The sequence below is a fragment of the Aptenodytes forsteri genome, unplaced genomic scaffold (genome assembly GCF_000699145.1).
Source record: "Aptenodytes forsteri isolate BGI_AS27 unplaced genomic scaffold, ASM69914v1 Scaffold95, whole genome shotgun sequence".
Classification (NCBI taxonomy): Eukaryota; Metazoa; Chordata; class Aves; order Sphenisciformes; family Spheniscidae; genus Aptenodytes; species Aptenodytes forsteri.
In genome coordinates this window covers 1,380,201-1,396,738 of record NW_008794624.1, presented here as the reverse complement: position 1 = coordinate 1,396,738, position 16,538 = coordinate 1,380,201, and the positions used below count along the sequence as shown (strand labels likewise).

General features: G+C 38.8%; 1 protein-coding gene across 1 annotated transcript in view; it reads right to left on the bottom strand.

Annotated features, from left to right (window-relative positions):
* The window catches only part of SUCO (SUN domain containing ossification factor), a 55,517-nt gene that overhangs the window by 2,012 nt on the left and 36,967 nt on the right, over nucleotides 1–16,538 (bottom strand). Inside the window, exons 14-25 of the mRNA XM_019470487.1 lie at nucleotides 14,918–14,938; nucleotides 14,627–14,682; nucleotides 12,906–12,997; nucleotides 12,097–12,162; nucleotides 9,184–9,258; nucleotides 8,580–8,676; nucleotides 6,316–7,482; nucleotides 5,322–5,409; nucleotides 3,802–3,906; nucleotides 1,855–2,009; nucleotides 1,403–1,494; nucleotides 96–151 (exon numbers count right to left, since the gene is read on the bottom strand). Coding sequence (XP_019326032.1) covers nucleotides 96–151; nucleotides 1,403–1,494; nucleotides 1,855–2,009; nucleotides 3,802–3,906; nucleotides 5,322–5,409; nucleotides 6,316–7,482; nucleotides 8,580–8,676; nucleotides 9,184–9,258; nucleotides 12,097–12,162; nucleotides 12,906–12,997; nucleotides 14,627–14,682; nucleotides 14,918–14,938 — 2,070 coding nt within the window. The remainder of the gene's footprint in view (nucleotides 1–95; nucleotides 152–1,402; nucleotides 1,495–1,854; nucleotides 2,010–3,801; nucleotides 3,907–5,321; nucleotides 5,410–6,315; nucleotides 7,483–8,579; nucleotides 8,677–9,183; nucleotides 9,259–12,096; nucleotides 12,163–12,905; nucleotides 12,998–14,626; nucleotides 14,683–14,917; nucleotides 14,939–16,538) is intronic.

Here is a 16,538-nt window from a genome sequence, read left to right as displayed (position 1 = left end):
CTTAGGAACCGGCGCAGGGGAGAGCAGCTGAGACATGCACCACCTGCTGGCAGAAACACGCTCAGCTCAGCCTGCCCTCCCCACAGCCACTGTACCTTCTTCTCTGGGGAAAACTTCAGGGGTTCTACAATGTACAGGTCCTCTGGATCCACTGTAAGAGAGGGAACATAAATTTAGCAGTCCTGACACTGCCAGCTCTAGAGCAATGCAATTCTAAATAAATAAGTGGAATATTTTGTCATGTTGTTATCACACACATTTTTGCTCCCGTTAAAAGTAAATGGAGGTACAACACATGAACATTGAAAGTGAAGTCAACACAGAGGAATTCCCCTATGCTGTCATGACAGCTGTCAGTGATATACACTTGAAAACACTTGACCTCCCGATACATCAGGCCATAGGAGAGGTATGGAGACAATCCTTTGGGGAAAAGGAACAATAGTCAGCAGAAGTTAGCTTCTACGACAACAAACTGTTACCAATATAACAGTGTTTAATGTGCAGCCTGCCCATGACAGGACAGATACTAGAAGCATATGTACCTATCAAGGACAGAGAAGTTCAGACTGACATGAGACCAGTCTGGCATTCCTCCATCAGTGCTTTGTAAGTCATCCTTCCAAGCCGAAGCAGGGGAGAATTCAGAAAAAGCATGGTTTTGCAAAAAAAATAGTCTATGCCTTAACTAGTCTATTGCAGCATGGTCCCAATTCAACTCATGAGTTTTCATGCAGTTTTATTCACAATACAAAAACCCATGAAGCAAGTTTGCCGCACCCAGAAAAGCAGTGTCAGCTGCATGCTTGGTAGTTACCATAATCTGCAATGCTTTTTGGTTTGCATGATGACGATGGCCTAAGAAATCAAAATTCAGTTGTCCCAAGTGTAACATGAATACTGAAAAGACCAGATCATTCCTCACACCCAAGCCAAGATAAATAGTCTAAATTTTCTTACTACAGTTGGTAAGTTTGGATCCTAAATATCCGCCAAGTTTCAAAGACAGGCTATCAGGACTTCTGAGAAGTAGGGCATTCAGACTTCCTATGTCTGGCATTAAAAAAAAAATTTAAAAAATGCCACTTTCTGCAAGCTTCATAGCTTTGTAGACCTGAATGCCTGCATGGATTGCTACTAACCCCAAGAAAACATCTGTAGAGTATAAACAACAGCAAAGACTACATTTAATGTTTTAGCATAATTTAGCACAGTTCCATGAGTGTCTGGTAACTTGTTCATGAACCCCCTTGTCCTACAGAATGTATACATGAACGACTATAATCCAGTGTACTTTGACATTAACCTGCCATTCCATTTTCATACACTTGCAGTAACACACACATTGTACAGCACTAACAGAGTAACACTAGAGGCCAGATGTACGATATGTGAATAATACCTTCTTTACCAGCCAGCTGAAAAGACTGTGATCTGACCAGTGGAAGAGAAGTTCTTCTTTTCAAATTCATATCATCATAGGAGGAAAAACATCTAGGAAACAAAATCCACAAAGCTTTTTTAAACGCATTTTTCTCAGGACTTTGTCATATGCATTTTTCATTAAGAAACATCTTTGGCAGAAGGACAGAATTATTTGTTGAGGTGCCCAAGAAAGCCTGGCAAACAGACACAGTACTATATTTGCAACAAGCCATCAAGGCATGTTAAGTGTACTAGCCCCAAAACGCTCCTAGGAGAGCGTTTCTACAGAGCAGTAATGGCTCTTCGCTATCAATTTTGAGTTTGCAGAAAGAAGACTCAGAATTAAAGCAGATGTGCCAGTTCCAGCGGATTTAGGAAATATCAATAAAAGCTGCAAAAACAATGAAGTTTCACATAGAAATACGTTACCTTTTGGGGCTAGGGTAGTGATTACTTTTGGGAATTTTTGAGAGGTAATCTTCACAGAACTGAGAAGTGCTTCTGCACCGCTGCACACAAAGCACCAAGCCCAGAATGACACACAGAACCAGAGAAATCACAAGGTAAGTCTGCCGATCAGAAACCTGGAAGAATTTGATATAGTTGTTAAAGATAAAGAATAATTTAACTATACTATTATTCTCATGTTTTAAACATTAAAAATCTTTAAAAGACAACAATTGACATATTCAAGTCACTTTCCTTCAATTTCACTAAACACTTGTTCAAATTTGAGTATTTTTTTCAGAAGTTTGATGTAGTCTATTGGCTACACAGCATTCAAGGAGTGAAGGCTGAAAACTACTAGCTGGTAACCCAGGACAAGATTTCACTGACTACGGTACTACTATAACTTAAAAAAGCAGCTGCCCCTTGCAAAAAGCATTCAAACCTATCTGAAAGTAAGTACCTTTTCTTATGGAAAGTATGTAAGAAGGTAACTTCTCTGTTTTACAGTTGATATGGATGTAATACTATCAACTGTGTGTGATGCCTTTCATCAGCTGACATTGCAGTACTTCACAGAATAAATACCATTATATTCACTTGATTCAATGGGTTCCATCTTTCTGACTACTCTTCCATTTCACAACCTAGCAGAAGTATGTGCATTTCTGAAGATTGACAGATGAAGCTTACTAGAATTATATGGAAGCTGAAATCCAAAGGTATTTTGCAGAGAACGTTTAAAAAAAATGAATCACACAGTTGTCTTCCTATAAAAATCTATCTTAAACACACTAAGAGATCTTGGAAGTCACACAAAAACTTTAGAAAAGACAAGGAACATGACCTCCCATTTTGTAACAAGCAAACGTCTCTGACTCAGACTCAGGTGACCGGAGTTGAGTTCAGGGAGAGCCATGTGTTCAAATTCCAGGATACTCATCTAACATACCCTGGTGATCACCACTGTCAAACCCTGGTTAAAACCACAGCACTCATGAACAGGAGCTTAGCCAGCCAGGCATCAAAGAAGGAGTCTCACTAAGCATTAGAAAACAGCTTGAGAGATGTCTTTGGCAACACGCAGTACCATAAACATGACCTTTTTTTTGTGCTTGAAATCCCAGGCTGGAGAACATAAGCATTTTAGAGAATATGTTCCTAATACTGTTGCCAAGATTTCCCTAATCTCAAAAGATCACAATAGCCAGAGGGGAAAGGAGAAGGCTGCCTTGGCCATATGAGCCTCCCATTCAGTAGCTAAGAGTGCAACCCTCCACATACTCGTCTGTTATTACAGCCCAGTTCTAACAGTGGCCAGTACGCTCTTGCACACTAAACTTCCTATGGCAAGAGTCTGTTAATATTTAAGTGGACAATGTAAGTGCTGGACACTGCAAAGCGTCCCATTTTACTAAAGTTGTGTAACAAAGGCATGCAATACAACTGGTTATGTAACACAGCAAGTGCCAGAAAAGTTCTTGAAGCATGAACTTTACTATTCCCTCTGACACGTCAAACATTCTATATGTGCAACAAATCCCATTATTGCCATTTCAAACTCAGTGGTTAGTCTTCTGATTTCATTAAGAATAATTTCACAGAACAACATCAATTCCAATGCACTACAGAAAGGCTGAGATACTAAGTTACTCTAAGTTTTATCTTTATTGTTAGCTCAGATTACAATCATGGGGCTTAGTAGGGCTGTAGTAGAAATTATACCAATCTTGCTGTGCACAAGACAGCTCAAGCTACTCAAACTTTCCTCCCTTCCCTTGGCCAGCTGCTAAAGTAGGCTGAAAGCAACACTACAGACAACTTCTCAAATGAAGCGCTTCATTTAAAGACTCCAGGCCTCTTCAAATTGAGATGTTTATGCATCTGTTTCCTTTGAATTCTCATGCCATATTGCTGAACTATAATTACCTCACGTTTTAATTCCGCCACAGTTGTTGACAGATTAGAAACTAGCTGCGTCATGTTGGTGAGCTGTGCTTGTAACAGCTGGATTGCTTCTGTTTGCCGCTGATCCTGTATTAAAGAGAGTCATGGCCATGCTATTTAGCTGTCAGGTTCCCACTATCATATACTCTCACATGTACCGAGTTAGAGTTCTGACACAGCCAGGCATTCTGTAGCCACATGACCTATTCAGCATTGTTTTCCACACAACTTTCATATAACATTTGAAGCTGCTTAAGCAGCGTTAGTCATATACACACTTAAAAACATCAACATTTTTACTTATCAAGTAACATTTTGTAACATTATGCCAAGTGTATTTCATTACAGTGACTTCTGCTATCTTTAATAAAGGTAGATTAAGTAGCCAGCTCCATGCAATGACTATCAGGAAGTTGAGTACTATCATGTTACAAAATACACATGCAGATGACCAGGCAGAGCTAAAGTCTAAGGGCTGATGCATAGCTTCTGTTCTGGGATCAGGTAGCCAGCCACTTAATGACAGGAGCCCAAGCCACCTAGGAACAAGTCCTTTGTAGCTATCATCTCCTTCCCAGAAAGAGCCCTAACAAGATTCTTAATCCTATGAGAAATTAAGAAAGGTGAGCAGAATATTGGGGAGGTTAACCAGGAGGAGCACCTCAGAATGACCAACATTTGATATTATTAAAAAAAAAAAACCACAACCAGAAAAGAGCATGCATATGATCTCAGGGAAGCTGCGATTTTCTTCCCTGTTGATGGATGAGCAAAATACAGGCCTGAGACTGCACTTCAGAAATTTTCAGACAGTTTGGGATTAAGTCTGCTATGCCACACACACAGTCACTTCAGCAATTATTCAGCACTGCAGTTAGCGCTGTATTTCACAGCTGCTCAGGAAAGCTAGGACAGCAGAGCAGGGAAAAGCTCCTTCAGCTTCTACTTCCTTAAATCACATTTTAAAGAATGAACTAAAGCTTTTGTTACATGCACTACACTTTCAAATGTAAATTTGGCATAAGCCATTACTGTACCCCTCTCTCCCTTTCTAAAGGATAGGTCTCTTCAGCAGCATCAGGGCAACTGTCTATCTATACTTTAAATCAGAGATGAAAACCAAACCAAGTTTAAAAAAAAAAAGGTTTTGAGTGCAGCTACAACCAAGAAACAAGGGTTGGAAATGACCTGGATGACTTTTTCATTGACAAAGACATTTAAGAGTTTTAGCCATTACCAGCTGACAACTGATTTTTTCTTCAAATACAAAAAAAAAATCAGGAAACAGAGCTGGTGGAAATGGCTTTATTCTAAAATGCCTGGGAACATACCTAAAAATTTTATTATAGAGAAAGAAATTGGGAAGCATGGAATGGTTGCTTTTAAAAGGCAGGTATGCAGCTAAATCAATTGAAAGAGAATTTCTGCACGTCCTTGCAACTCTTTCTTAAAGGTGAACTTTCCTAATTAGGAAAACACTTAAGTACTCCAACAAACCATACCTGCTCTTCTGCTATTCTTGAGGTGTTCTGAAGTTTTATTATTGTTTTATTGAAAGCCTTCTGCATTTCTTCCATTTGCTTTCGGTACCTAAAACAAAGAGTGTAAAGTTCTGAAATGCTAGTTCATAAAACTCCTCGGCACTAGACTTGTCTTCAGAAAAGACTATGCCAGCAGAAAACTTCTCTTTGCCCAAAGAAGTTTTATTTAAACATCATGTGGTATTTCCTTTTAAGTTTCACACATAAAACAGAGATGTGTCTCTTTCTAGGTTTTTTTGTGTTTTTTTCCAAGGTTAAAGTAAAATCTAGTTCAACGCCTTAGAGCTTAGCGCCAATTTACTGGCATTCACTATGGAGAATGCTCTGCAAACACTGACTGCCAAGACAGACAGCACAACAGTAAACATAACAAAGAGGCCCTTCCTTGGAACCAATTCTGAAATGGGTACATTTCCCGATTCTCCTATGGCTAAGGAGCACCACAGATAAACACTAATACACATACATCCCTCACAGAAAGTTCTATGGTTCCCTCTCCATGCTCCCTTCTTCAAAAAGAGTTATTACAGATAACACGGTAGTTTAAGTGGAAACAATCAATTCAGTGGAGAAGGCATTGTAGGTCTGTGTCATTCAGTTTAACAGCAACAGGAAGATGTGCCCTTTTGTTGAAAGGATTATGGACAGCATTAGCGCTTACATCCTGGCAACACTTTATCCTTTTAAAAAGCCCACAGCAATATTCCTCAAAACAAAATAAATGTGATTGTATCTGAAATATAGAAAGGGAACCCCTGCAACCCGCAGACATCTAGGTCTCCAGTAGCTACCTAGGATTAGGTACTTATCTCAGTTTTCCATAAAGCTTTATGCTGTGATTTATGTTATACTCCACTTTCTCTGTACTACTTTATGTATGTGTATGTTGCTTTGTATAGTTGGCTAAAATCATGTTTACATATGGTAGATTCTTACCGGTCTTCCTCAGACTTACCTCTGACTAAGTTCTTCTAAGTAACGGCTGCTGAGAGACATGTTTACTTCTAGGGCTTTTATGCGATTATTAAGGCGCATGAAGACAGACTCCTTTTGATTAGATCCATGAACAAGATTTCCATTAGCATAGCCTAGATCTGTTGAATTCTGCAATTCAGCATAGAAGTCTGTAGCTGTTCTCTGCTGTCCCCCAGAGACCGGAATCGCCATTAAAGCTTCTTCAGTTGCCTGATCATCCTCCTTTGTTTCAGGAGATACAGAAGACTCAACAGGAGGCAAAACAGGTTTCTGCGCTTCTGGAGTGCCTTCCTTTCCTTCCCCAGCGTCACTGGGTAACATGCCCACCGTATATTCAGGTTGCAGAACAGTCTCTGTAGGCTTTGAAATCACCGGAGGAGCAATAGGCTCTCTTGTGCTCATCTCCTTTACCTCAGTGGCTGCACTGGTCTCAGAAGCTACAGGGTTTTCTTCTGCAACAGAGCTCTCGGCCTTTTCTGTTTCTGCACTGATCTCAGCTATATCCACCTGGGGACTCACCCTTGGTGCTACCTGGCCTGCATCTTCTTTTGCAGGCTCCAACGCCATGTCGGTTGTTGGCAATGGCTTAACTTCAGAAGTAACTTCTAAAAGGAGGGATTGAGAGACAGTTTGAGGATGGCTTGGTTCCAGTTCAATTGAATCTGTTGTCTCATTACTGATCTCCTCACGGACCACACTGCTGAAGTCAACTGCAACAGTAGATCCAGATGGTCTCTCAACTTTGTTGTCTAATTGCTCAGGCAGAGGCTCATCTATTGACATATGCATAGATTCAGTCAGAACCGCCTGTGGCTGCTGAACATCAGCAGAATAATCTCGCCCTTGTTTACCTTCAGTTTTACTACGCTGCCGATGCATGGCTACTGCAACTGAACACCATTTAAACAGATACTCTGAAAAGGTGGAAATACAACATGCTGTTGCCATGTCATAGCAGTACTTTTCTGTCTCAAGTTCAAACCATGCCGATGCTTCTTCTTCCTGATCATCACTGGGCAACAAGGTTACCGTTGACTGGCTTGTATCTTCTTCATACTCTTGTACTAGCTGAACAATAGGACTTTCTTTTGTCAAATCCACAATTAATTGCTCTTTGTCTATCTGTGGAATATCTGTAGTAACGAGTCTACAATGGAAGAGTTAAAGATGGGATGTTACTTCAACAGTTTTACATGCCTGCTCTGGAAGACTGCAAAAGCAGGATCTTTTAGAAAATTAGCAAAGCTTATTGCAGTGACCAAAGGCCAGTTTGGATACAGTCAGAAATTCTGTAAGTTAATATTTTCTCTGGTGTTTTTCAACCCTGATTTGCAAACAAGTTATTTCAACCCTTGCTTCTGAAACAGCAAGCCTTCTCAATCAGATATTGCCCCTGAAAAAAGTCACCAGTTCAAATATCACTGTTATTACATAGCAAGCATCTTACTCTTCTGCTGCAGTCTTCAAATGCAAATGCAAGAATCGCCACCTTCCCACTGACCTTCCTCAGTCTCTCAACAATCAGAGCACTAGGAAACCATAAAACCACTAAATACAGCACAAGTGATGTCTTAACCTTTAAAAGCTAGAGTCTCAGCTCTAAGTAGCCAAATCAATTCTAAACAATTGTAATAACTGAAAAAAAAACCCGTAGAATATCTATATACAACTCCTCCTCCCAGCCTAATTCCATATCTTTGCATACATATTTTCATCAAGTAAAGCCTAGCAAAAAAAATAAAGCTCTTAAACCAGAATTTTTGTCAATACAATTTAACTGTTTCAGCAATATTACATTATACCACAATTATCAGCAATAATTTCAGCAATATCACATTACATTCCTAATTAGTCTCCCTTGCAGGAGACAACCTGCAAAGCCTGGAAGAATATTAAGTCAGTTTCCACCCAAGAAATCTGCAGTAGCCAAGAGCAAAACACTCCTCCTACTTCTTCTAAACAAAGTAATACAAACAACTGAGAAAGTTAGTGATGCATTTTGACATTTAGTTAAATGTTAAAACAAAACATATCATAACAGAAATAGCTATAAACAGTAACTAAAGCAATAAATTTCCCTGGTTAGTACATTACCATACTACAGATTTCACCAAATACTTGCCTTTTTACTTGTTTAAGGCAGTGTGCCATATCTGAGCATTCTACTACCAAAGATTCCAGACTGGTGCATGTTAGCCTCTGCTAGGAACACACTGAAAAAAAACCCCAACACCAATCACTTACTCTGGTGAAGGAACAGGAGTTGGTTCAGGCAGTCTTGGTGCAGCTGTTGAAGTTGCAGGGGTGGCAGTGACATTTTCAGACACACTGTTGTTCCCTGTTGCAGGAAGGAGGAAAAGGTGACCATAAAAATTCAAGAACCATGTTTGTTTTCAATTAATTTTGGGGTTTGGGGTTGTCTTTTTTTTTAGATTATTAACTGTGCTACCAAATTAACTGCAGATGTCATTCAAAGTTATTTGAATGGAAGTGCTACTGACAGTTTACGTATACGATGTTATGGACAGTCTCAAAATATTTCCAGGAAGAAGCAGCAAGTTAGACTTAGCAACTGAAGCTGGGTAATACAGAGAGTAAAGATCTCCAAATATAGCTGAACAAACATATGTTATCTTTGCATCAGTTCCCTTCCTCAGCAAATTCAGCATCTTTGTTCCACTTTTCACAGTCAGTAGGATAAGAATTCTATGGCACTAATCAGATATGCCACAAAAGGTGAAAAAAAGTAATTTAAACATAGATCATCCAACTCCTCACAAAAAATTCAACAAAATAACAAAAAGAAATTAAAACTTTCCAGAATGCTTTTCATCTTAAAAAAAAATACCTTCAGCTTCAGACGACTCTTCAGTTTTGGCTCCGAGCATATTAGCAGCAATATTCACCATACTTAGGATAGCATCTAAAAGAGAAAACAACTAATCAAAGAGGACATATTCAGAGGGCCCAGAGATTAGCACCAGTGAGTGATCTGCTATTTTGTAACACTCACTTGAAAGAAATCACAGTGTAAGGACATAAAAAAATCCGGTCATTCCATTACGCTGGATGCATCTGTTGCTTTTAAAGGGTAAGTTTATAAGCTAGAAACCTGTATTTGAGAACCCGTACCTAACCTTTATCAGCTAGACCTTCTAACACCAGTGAGAAGAACTCACTGATCATTAGTCCACTGAAACCAAGGAACAGTAAGACAAACAGAAGAATATTTAAGCATGGAATTTTCTGACAATCTGAGCGTGTGAACCACTGAGGGAGGTCCCAAGCCAGAAATTTAGAGGTTGAACACTCCAACGGAGGAGCTCTAATAAAGACAGGTTGGATCATTTGTCATAACAGCACTAGAGAAGTAAGTCAAGAAATGTCATTTGCTCAATGAGCAAGACAGAATTCTACCTTTGAACACAGGATGTCCACAGCAGGACAGACATGGAAAACTACAGATTCATTCAAATTAAGCTAGACTGTCATTTTGCATCATACCTCCCTCCTTAATCCCAAATCTTACTTTCAGCTCTGATACTGCTGTAACATAACAATTCTAAATATTTTAAGGTTTGAAGAAGAAAATCTACACTTTACAATCTGTTACTTGAATGCAATCTAGATCAGTGAAGGCAACTGGAAGAAAACCATAACAAATATCCACAGATCTGGCTTAGATATATATTTTTTTTTAAGGATCTGTTAAGTAGAACAGTTTTTTCCCCAAAAAAATCACAGAAGTAAATGCAAAGAGAGTTTGCTCTATATCAGCACATATATTAGATACAGCTAACTCTTTGGTCTTGATATTGAAAACAAACATCATTGCCAAGCTTATTTAGAAGATGAGGAGCAGGGAAAGAGCACCTTATAGTAAACATGCAAAAGTTGGCCCCATTTTGCCCATTTCTCCTCCACCCACCAACATACATCTGTACTGTATGCCACATGGATAAGTGCATAAAGTTAGAGAGGCATTTTAGTAGCAATGACAAATTTCTTAGACTCCAGGAAGCTCTGTTCAGAACCTTGATTCTGCCTTTCCTTCAAAACACATCAGAAACCACATTCCTGAATTACATTATTTATCTGGGGCTGTATTCTTTGAAAAGTCATGATAAACAAGAGATGTTAAACTTGAACTATGAATGGTTTCTTATTATTGATGGAGAAACAGAAAAAGAGGGAGAATTAAGAGTTGGTATAAAAGCCTGCCAGTCTAGGAGAATGGCAGGAGGAAGAACAGTGAGCTACCCTCACTAACAGAGGGTAACAGAAGACTGCAAAATACTTCTTACAAGATCAAATGTCTGAGAAGCCCACCATCTCCTCCTCAGAGGACCCTCTTCCTCACCGCGTACCAGTCTATTTAAGACAAACGATGCAAAATGAAGTCCATCACATTTGTCCAAATATGCACATAAAAACCCACCACAAAAAAGACACCCAAAATCTCAGTATTCCTTCCAAAAAAGGAAAACTGACTACCCTGCTAGAGATGAAAGGTCTCAATAACAAGATCCACCAGCCAGAACTAAGTGATCACTGCAGTGTTTCAGTGCTCAGCTGTCTCTCTAAAGCACTATCAGTAATAGGCGTTTCAAATCTTTTAACCTTCGCTTTAGTACTCTAAAAAAAACCCCAATAGAAAAGTCACTGCATTTTTCAGGCAGCAAACAAAAACACCTTGCAATACTGCACTTGCAGACAGAACATGTGAATACACCTCATCAACACAGCTTGAAGATAGAAACTTTGAAAGTCACAGATAAAAGATAAGCAGTGTCAGGGAATAATGTACTGCCTTCTCTCATCTGTGAGAGGCTAACGTTTAGAAATAAACTACCTTTTCCACTACCTATTTCCCCTTTGAAAACTGCACTGAGCTGTGCAATATTCCTAGCCATGACCTTTTGGCTCTGAAGTGACAACTATGTTCTAGGAAATAGTAGCAAAGAACTCTGCAGCTCTGATCCACTATGGGATGAAAGGAAAGCCTGAGCCCAAACAGCATTCATTTTGAGTGCAAATCTACACTACAGTAACAAATCTTCGCTAATTGGGACAGAAGGAAGAGTGGTATAGAGTAAGAGCTCTTTAGAAGAAGTTGTGTGGCAGCTGATACTATCCTAAATAATTCAGCAGTTAAGAATACCATTAAAACTGAATATTCAAGTATTCTTAGCCAAACAAACCCCACATCTGGAGGTTTTCCAACGGAAAAGTGACAAGAGACAGTCAACCATTAGTTCTCTCAAAAAAATATACAGCCCTTATGAACATAGAAGCTACCATACTTACATAAAGCCTTCTCAGAAAGTGTTCTCCATCCCTTCCTTTCAAGCTGTACAAAGTAAATCTTTATATTGCCTCCTATACATAAGGCACCTTAATTAAGCAGAGATTTCCAAGTTCTGAATAATTAAGGTTCTACAGCACTTTAGCACTAGTTATTTACAGCCCTATGTAACATTCATACTATAAGTGCTCAGGATCCTTAAGTACAGAAAGCAAAGTTTCCAAAAATTAGAGATCCTTAGAACTGGAAAGTTCTCTTTTTAGAACACTTTAAGAATGATACCCCAACTTTGAATTGTTCCTATTTAATTGCATAGGAATAAACAGTAATCACAATAAATTGTTTCAGCCAAAAAACATGAAAGTCATAGCTGTTGCATGACAAAATGTCATTCTGCTTTCAGTTAGCTCATTTTGTTTCAGCACAGCAATAATTTTTCTAATACACCATACTCACTTGTAGCAGAACCAAGGAGATTTTTTGAAGATTTTTCTTCCCCTGTATTGTAATCCAATAGATAATCTATGTATAAAAAAGACGACTTATGACTATCAAAATTGAATGTCTCACAGGCAAAGAAAATAAACCTCAAGACTTAACACGTCATTCAACTACATCAGTTTGACAGTGTGAAAATAAAACTACAGAAATAAAGTTAAAGGTCAGACATTACATACTGAAATACCAAGCTCCAAGCAATGAGAAACCCAAAGAGATTCAGGGTTCAAGCTTCAGTTTCCCCAGGATTCATGACATAGATGCAGCAAACAGCTAATTGAGCTTCGTATAGGGTTTTTTCCCCCCTCCTCCTTGTGAGGGCTGGAGGTAGGCATTTTCATATTTTATTTAAACACAAAGTCTGCAAGCCAAAATAAGCACCTTCACAATTGCTTGCAGCATTGATCATACAAACTATCTCAGGAAATGGGCTATGGACACTAAGAACAAAGCTGTTTCGTGTGAGCTGCTTTGATTATTTTAGTTATCCTTTACTATTGTCAGCACATGAAGATGTTATTGCCTAGCCTGCCAAGTGAAATAGAGACTTATTATATGCATTTTAAAAGTAACCCTCCAAATAGTTACAACACATTGTTTAAAACTTAAAAGTATTGTTGGAAAAGCCCAGAAATGCTGAAATACTGTCAACAAGACTAAGAGTAAATTTAGCAGTCAAATCATTTATCATATGCAGGAAACGACGAGCCACCAGACTAGCACAAGACATGTCTGAATGGCTAAAAATGCAGAAATTATTTGCTTACCATAGTCTTCATCAAAGAGTTCTTGTCTTTCAGACTGATACTGAGAATCAGCTATTTCTTCATACTCTTCAACCATGCTAGTACCAAATACCCTATGAACGAAGTTTTTAAATAAAAACCTAATATTAGCCTATTAGTCATGTAACTACTTGACATAATTGATAATTAGATAAGCAACATTAACATTAGATAATATGTAGCAAATAAATTAGATAAGCAATAGTTGCCTTCAGTTAACCAAGATCAAGCAGCAGGTATGCTTTTTTTCCCCTCAAACTTCTACCCACAAAGTCCATTACATGCTTTCAAGTGCTGCACCAAAACAAGATCCTGTTTTTAATTCTAGTAATTCCAAAGAGACTTTTCTTCCTTTTTAACCTGAACTCATACTTAGACTTCCTTGTCTTAAGCTCCCCATGAGCTCTTAATGCCTCCTCTTCAGCTTCACCTTTGACTAACTTTAGGAGTATCTATTCATGACTACCTCACTTTGCATACTATATTCTCTTTGACCCGCTCTGCCAAAATAAAGTCAAATCAGTACAATTTAAAGCAGTCTTGTCAACTGAAAATACGGTTTGGCCTATAACACTAGAGTTCCCAGGTTCAAATCCTGACATAGCTTTGACAGGAGAATTGAAATTGGTTTTTTAGGAGCAGTAGAGGCTGATTATTCTCCAAACACAGTTGTTCTGATTTAGATATTCCAAGCATTACTAACTGTATGTACCTGGGGTGCCACGCAACACAGCAGCTTCCCAAAAGCACTCACCACACCTGCTCTTTTTAGTTTACCATTTGTTCCTTGTTTTGCTTGGTCAGCCTTGAAATGCTCATGTCCTCCTGTAAGGCTGCTCATGCTCCTGTTTCCTAACAACCCCCCTGCAAATATAAACCATTCCTTACTGTGCTGGTTTTGGCTGGGATAGAGTTAATTTTCTTTATAGTAGCTAGTATGGGGCTACGTTTTGGATTTGTGCTGGAAACAGTGTTGATAATACAGGGATGTTTTCATTATTGCTGAGCAGTGCTTACACAGAGTCAAGGCCTTTTCTACTTCTCACACCACCCCACCAACGAGGAGGCTGGGGGTGCACAAGAAGGTGGGAGGGGGCACGGCTGGGACAGCTGACCCCAACTGACCAAAGGGATATTCCATACCATATGACATCATGCTCAGCATATAAAGCTGGGGGAAGAAGGAAGGGGGGGGGACACGTTCGGAGTGATGGTGTTTGCCTCCCCAAGTAACCGTTACGCATGATGGAGCCCTGCTTTCCTGGAGATGGCTGAACACCTGCCTGCCGATGGGAAGCAGTGACTGAATTCCTTGTTTTGCTTTGCTTGCATGCGTGGCTTTTGCTTTACCTATTAAACTGTCTTTATCGTAACCCATGAGTTTTCTCACTTTTACTCTTCTGATTCTCTCCCCCATCCCACCGGGAGGGAGTGAGCGAGCAGCTCTGTGGTGCTTAGTTGCCAGCTGGGGTTAAACCACACCAATTACATACCGGAGAATCAAATCAAAAGATTCAAAGCTTCTTTAAACAGATGTGAAGCATGCTACACAGCAGGTAAGTTAGGCAACTACTTCAATTCACAGTATTTCCAAATAACTTAAATAAACTGAAAACTAGAATTTGTTGCCCAACTATTATCAAATCACACTAGTCCTCACTGCAAGGAGGTAGAAAGACAGAGCAAAACACTTACGATATTACCTTATAAGACTTAAAGGACAAAAATGTTCCGATCCAAAGTGCGATATCAACTCCACCTAAAGAATAAAAAGTACTTATAATAAAACTCCAAAGACCCACAGAGTCAAGAGTTCATTTAACATATACATCCAATCTTGAAATTGCAAGTTTTGTTTACTCAAGGGATTTGTAAATTTCCCATAACAGAAAAGACTGAAAGATTTGTTCCTGCCATGCATTAAAGTGCTGAGGCACAGTCGAGAACACCCCAAGCCCCATGCATTCATCATTCCAAAAGAAGAGGTTGCTAACCTTTATGTACTTGATGAACATCTGAAGCGAGAGAAAGGAAAAGAGAACAAAAAAAAAAGATGTCAGTACAAAGGCTGAACACATGCCACAGGCAACTACAGTTTTGTTGGTTTTAATTCAGTACTATAAATGCCTAAGAAGACAAGTTATGAAGGAAAAAGTTGCAATACTACTTCATCTGCCTTAGGTAGCAAGATTTCATTTAGCCCTCGTACCTTGCAGATAGAAGGTAACATGCAACAAGTGTTTTATTAATGAACTTAACAAGTTATTCAATTTTTCCAGGCAGCATGATTGCAGACAGAATACTGAAGTGTGTTAAATTTACTAAGTGTATTTTTTTCCCCTTAAAGAGCACAGATTACACAAAGTGACTCAAAAGGAAAAAAAAAACCTTCATAGCATGCGTTCTATGTACTGCTGCTGCTTCAAGTTCAAGATAACATGCTTCAATTTATTGAAACACTACTGGAAGAAAACGTACAGAGCATCTGATGACACATTTGGAAGCTTCAGTCATCTGTGTATCTCTAGTGACAACTTGACTACACACTGATGTTTAATCTAAATTAATTTGCAAGTGTAGAATGCATTTATTAAACCACTATGTAGATGCTACCAGTGAAGGACTAATAATCTGCAAGTGAGATCAAGATAACTACTCCCATAAAAGCACTCTTACAAAAAAAAATTCCATTATTTTTGAAACAAGTTCATCAAGCCACTTCAAATATCAAACTTTTTGAAAAATTTTTTTGGACTCTTCTGTAGACTAGGCACACTTAGAACTTGCCTACTTTTTGCACTATAAAGTAAAAACATTACAAGAACGTTCCTTTGACAATTTTACCATGCTACATTATTCAAGGCAGAACACTGTATCTGCCAAGGGATTAAGTGCTGAAGCATCTAGTGTAATTCTGGAATTTCAGTGACAAGCAAGATTCCAGCTACCTCAAGGCATTAATTCAGCCAGAAAGCAGAATTAAAAACAAATGAAATCTTTATCCTGTGACTCATGCAGAATTTCTGGGTAGAGAAGTTAGATAACTATCATTCATAGCTGCTTCTTCATGAAAGCACAAATCGTAATTCAGTTGCACAAACCAAATTTTTTTTTTTTGGCAGCACCATAATTGGAAGATAACACATCACTGGAGAGGACCTAAAAGGTCTACATTTTATTTGAATTTAAGCCTCCACTACATGCCAATATTTTCACAAAAGCTTTTATCCCAGTCCAAGTACCACGTTATTTATGGAGTTTTATTCTCTTTTGAGACTCCTGAGTAAAGATTGCTTGCTGCAAGTTAATTTGAAGGTGGAGAGATCACGGCAAGTGCTCCAGTAGCAGTAAGCCTAAATAATTTGCATGACTGAATAACTGCAAAACTGCACTTCAAGTCTATTGATGAGAACCAGAATTCAAACGCTTGCTCCTTCAGGTTCACTTAAAACTGTATAGCAGAATACAGCACAAAAGTAGCAAGAAATATGCATATTCTAATCTGTGCTCCAGGGAACGTGTACATATATATATATAAAGTGGGTACAGCCAAGAGACAAAATAGGGCGATACTTCTAACCTTACGTACAGGAGATAGCTGGTTAAGTCAAATAC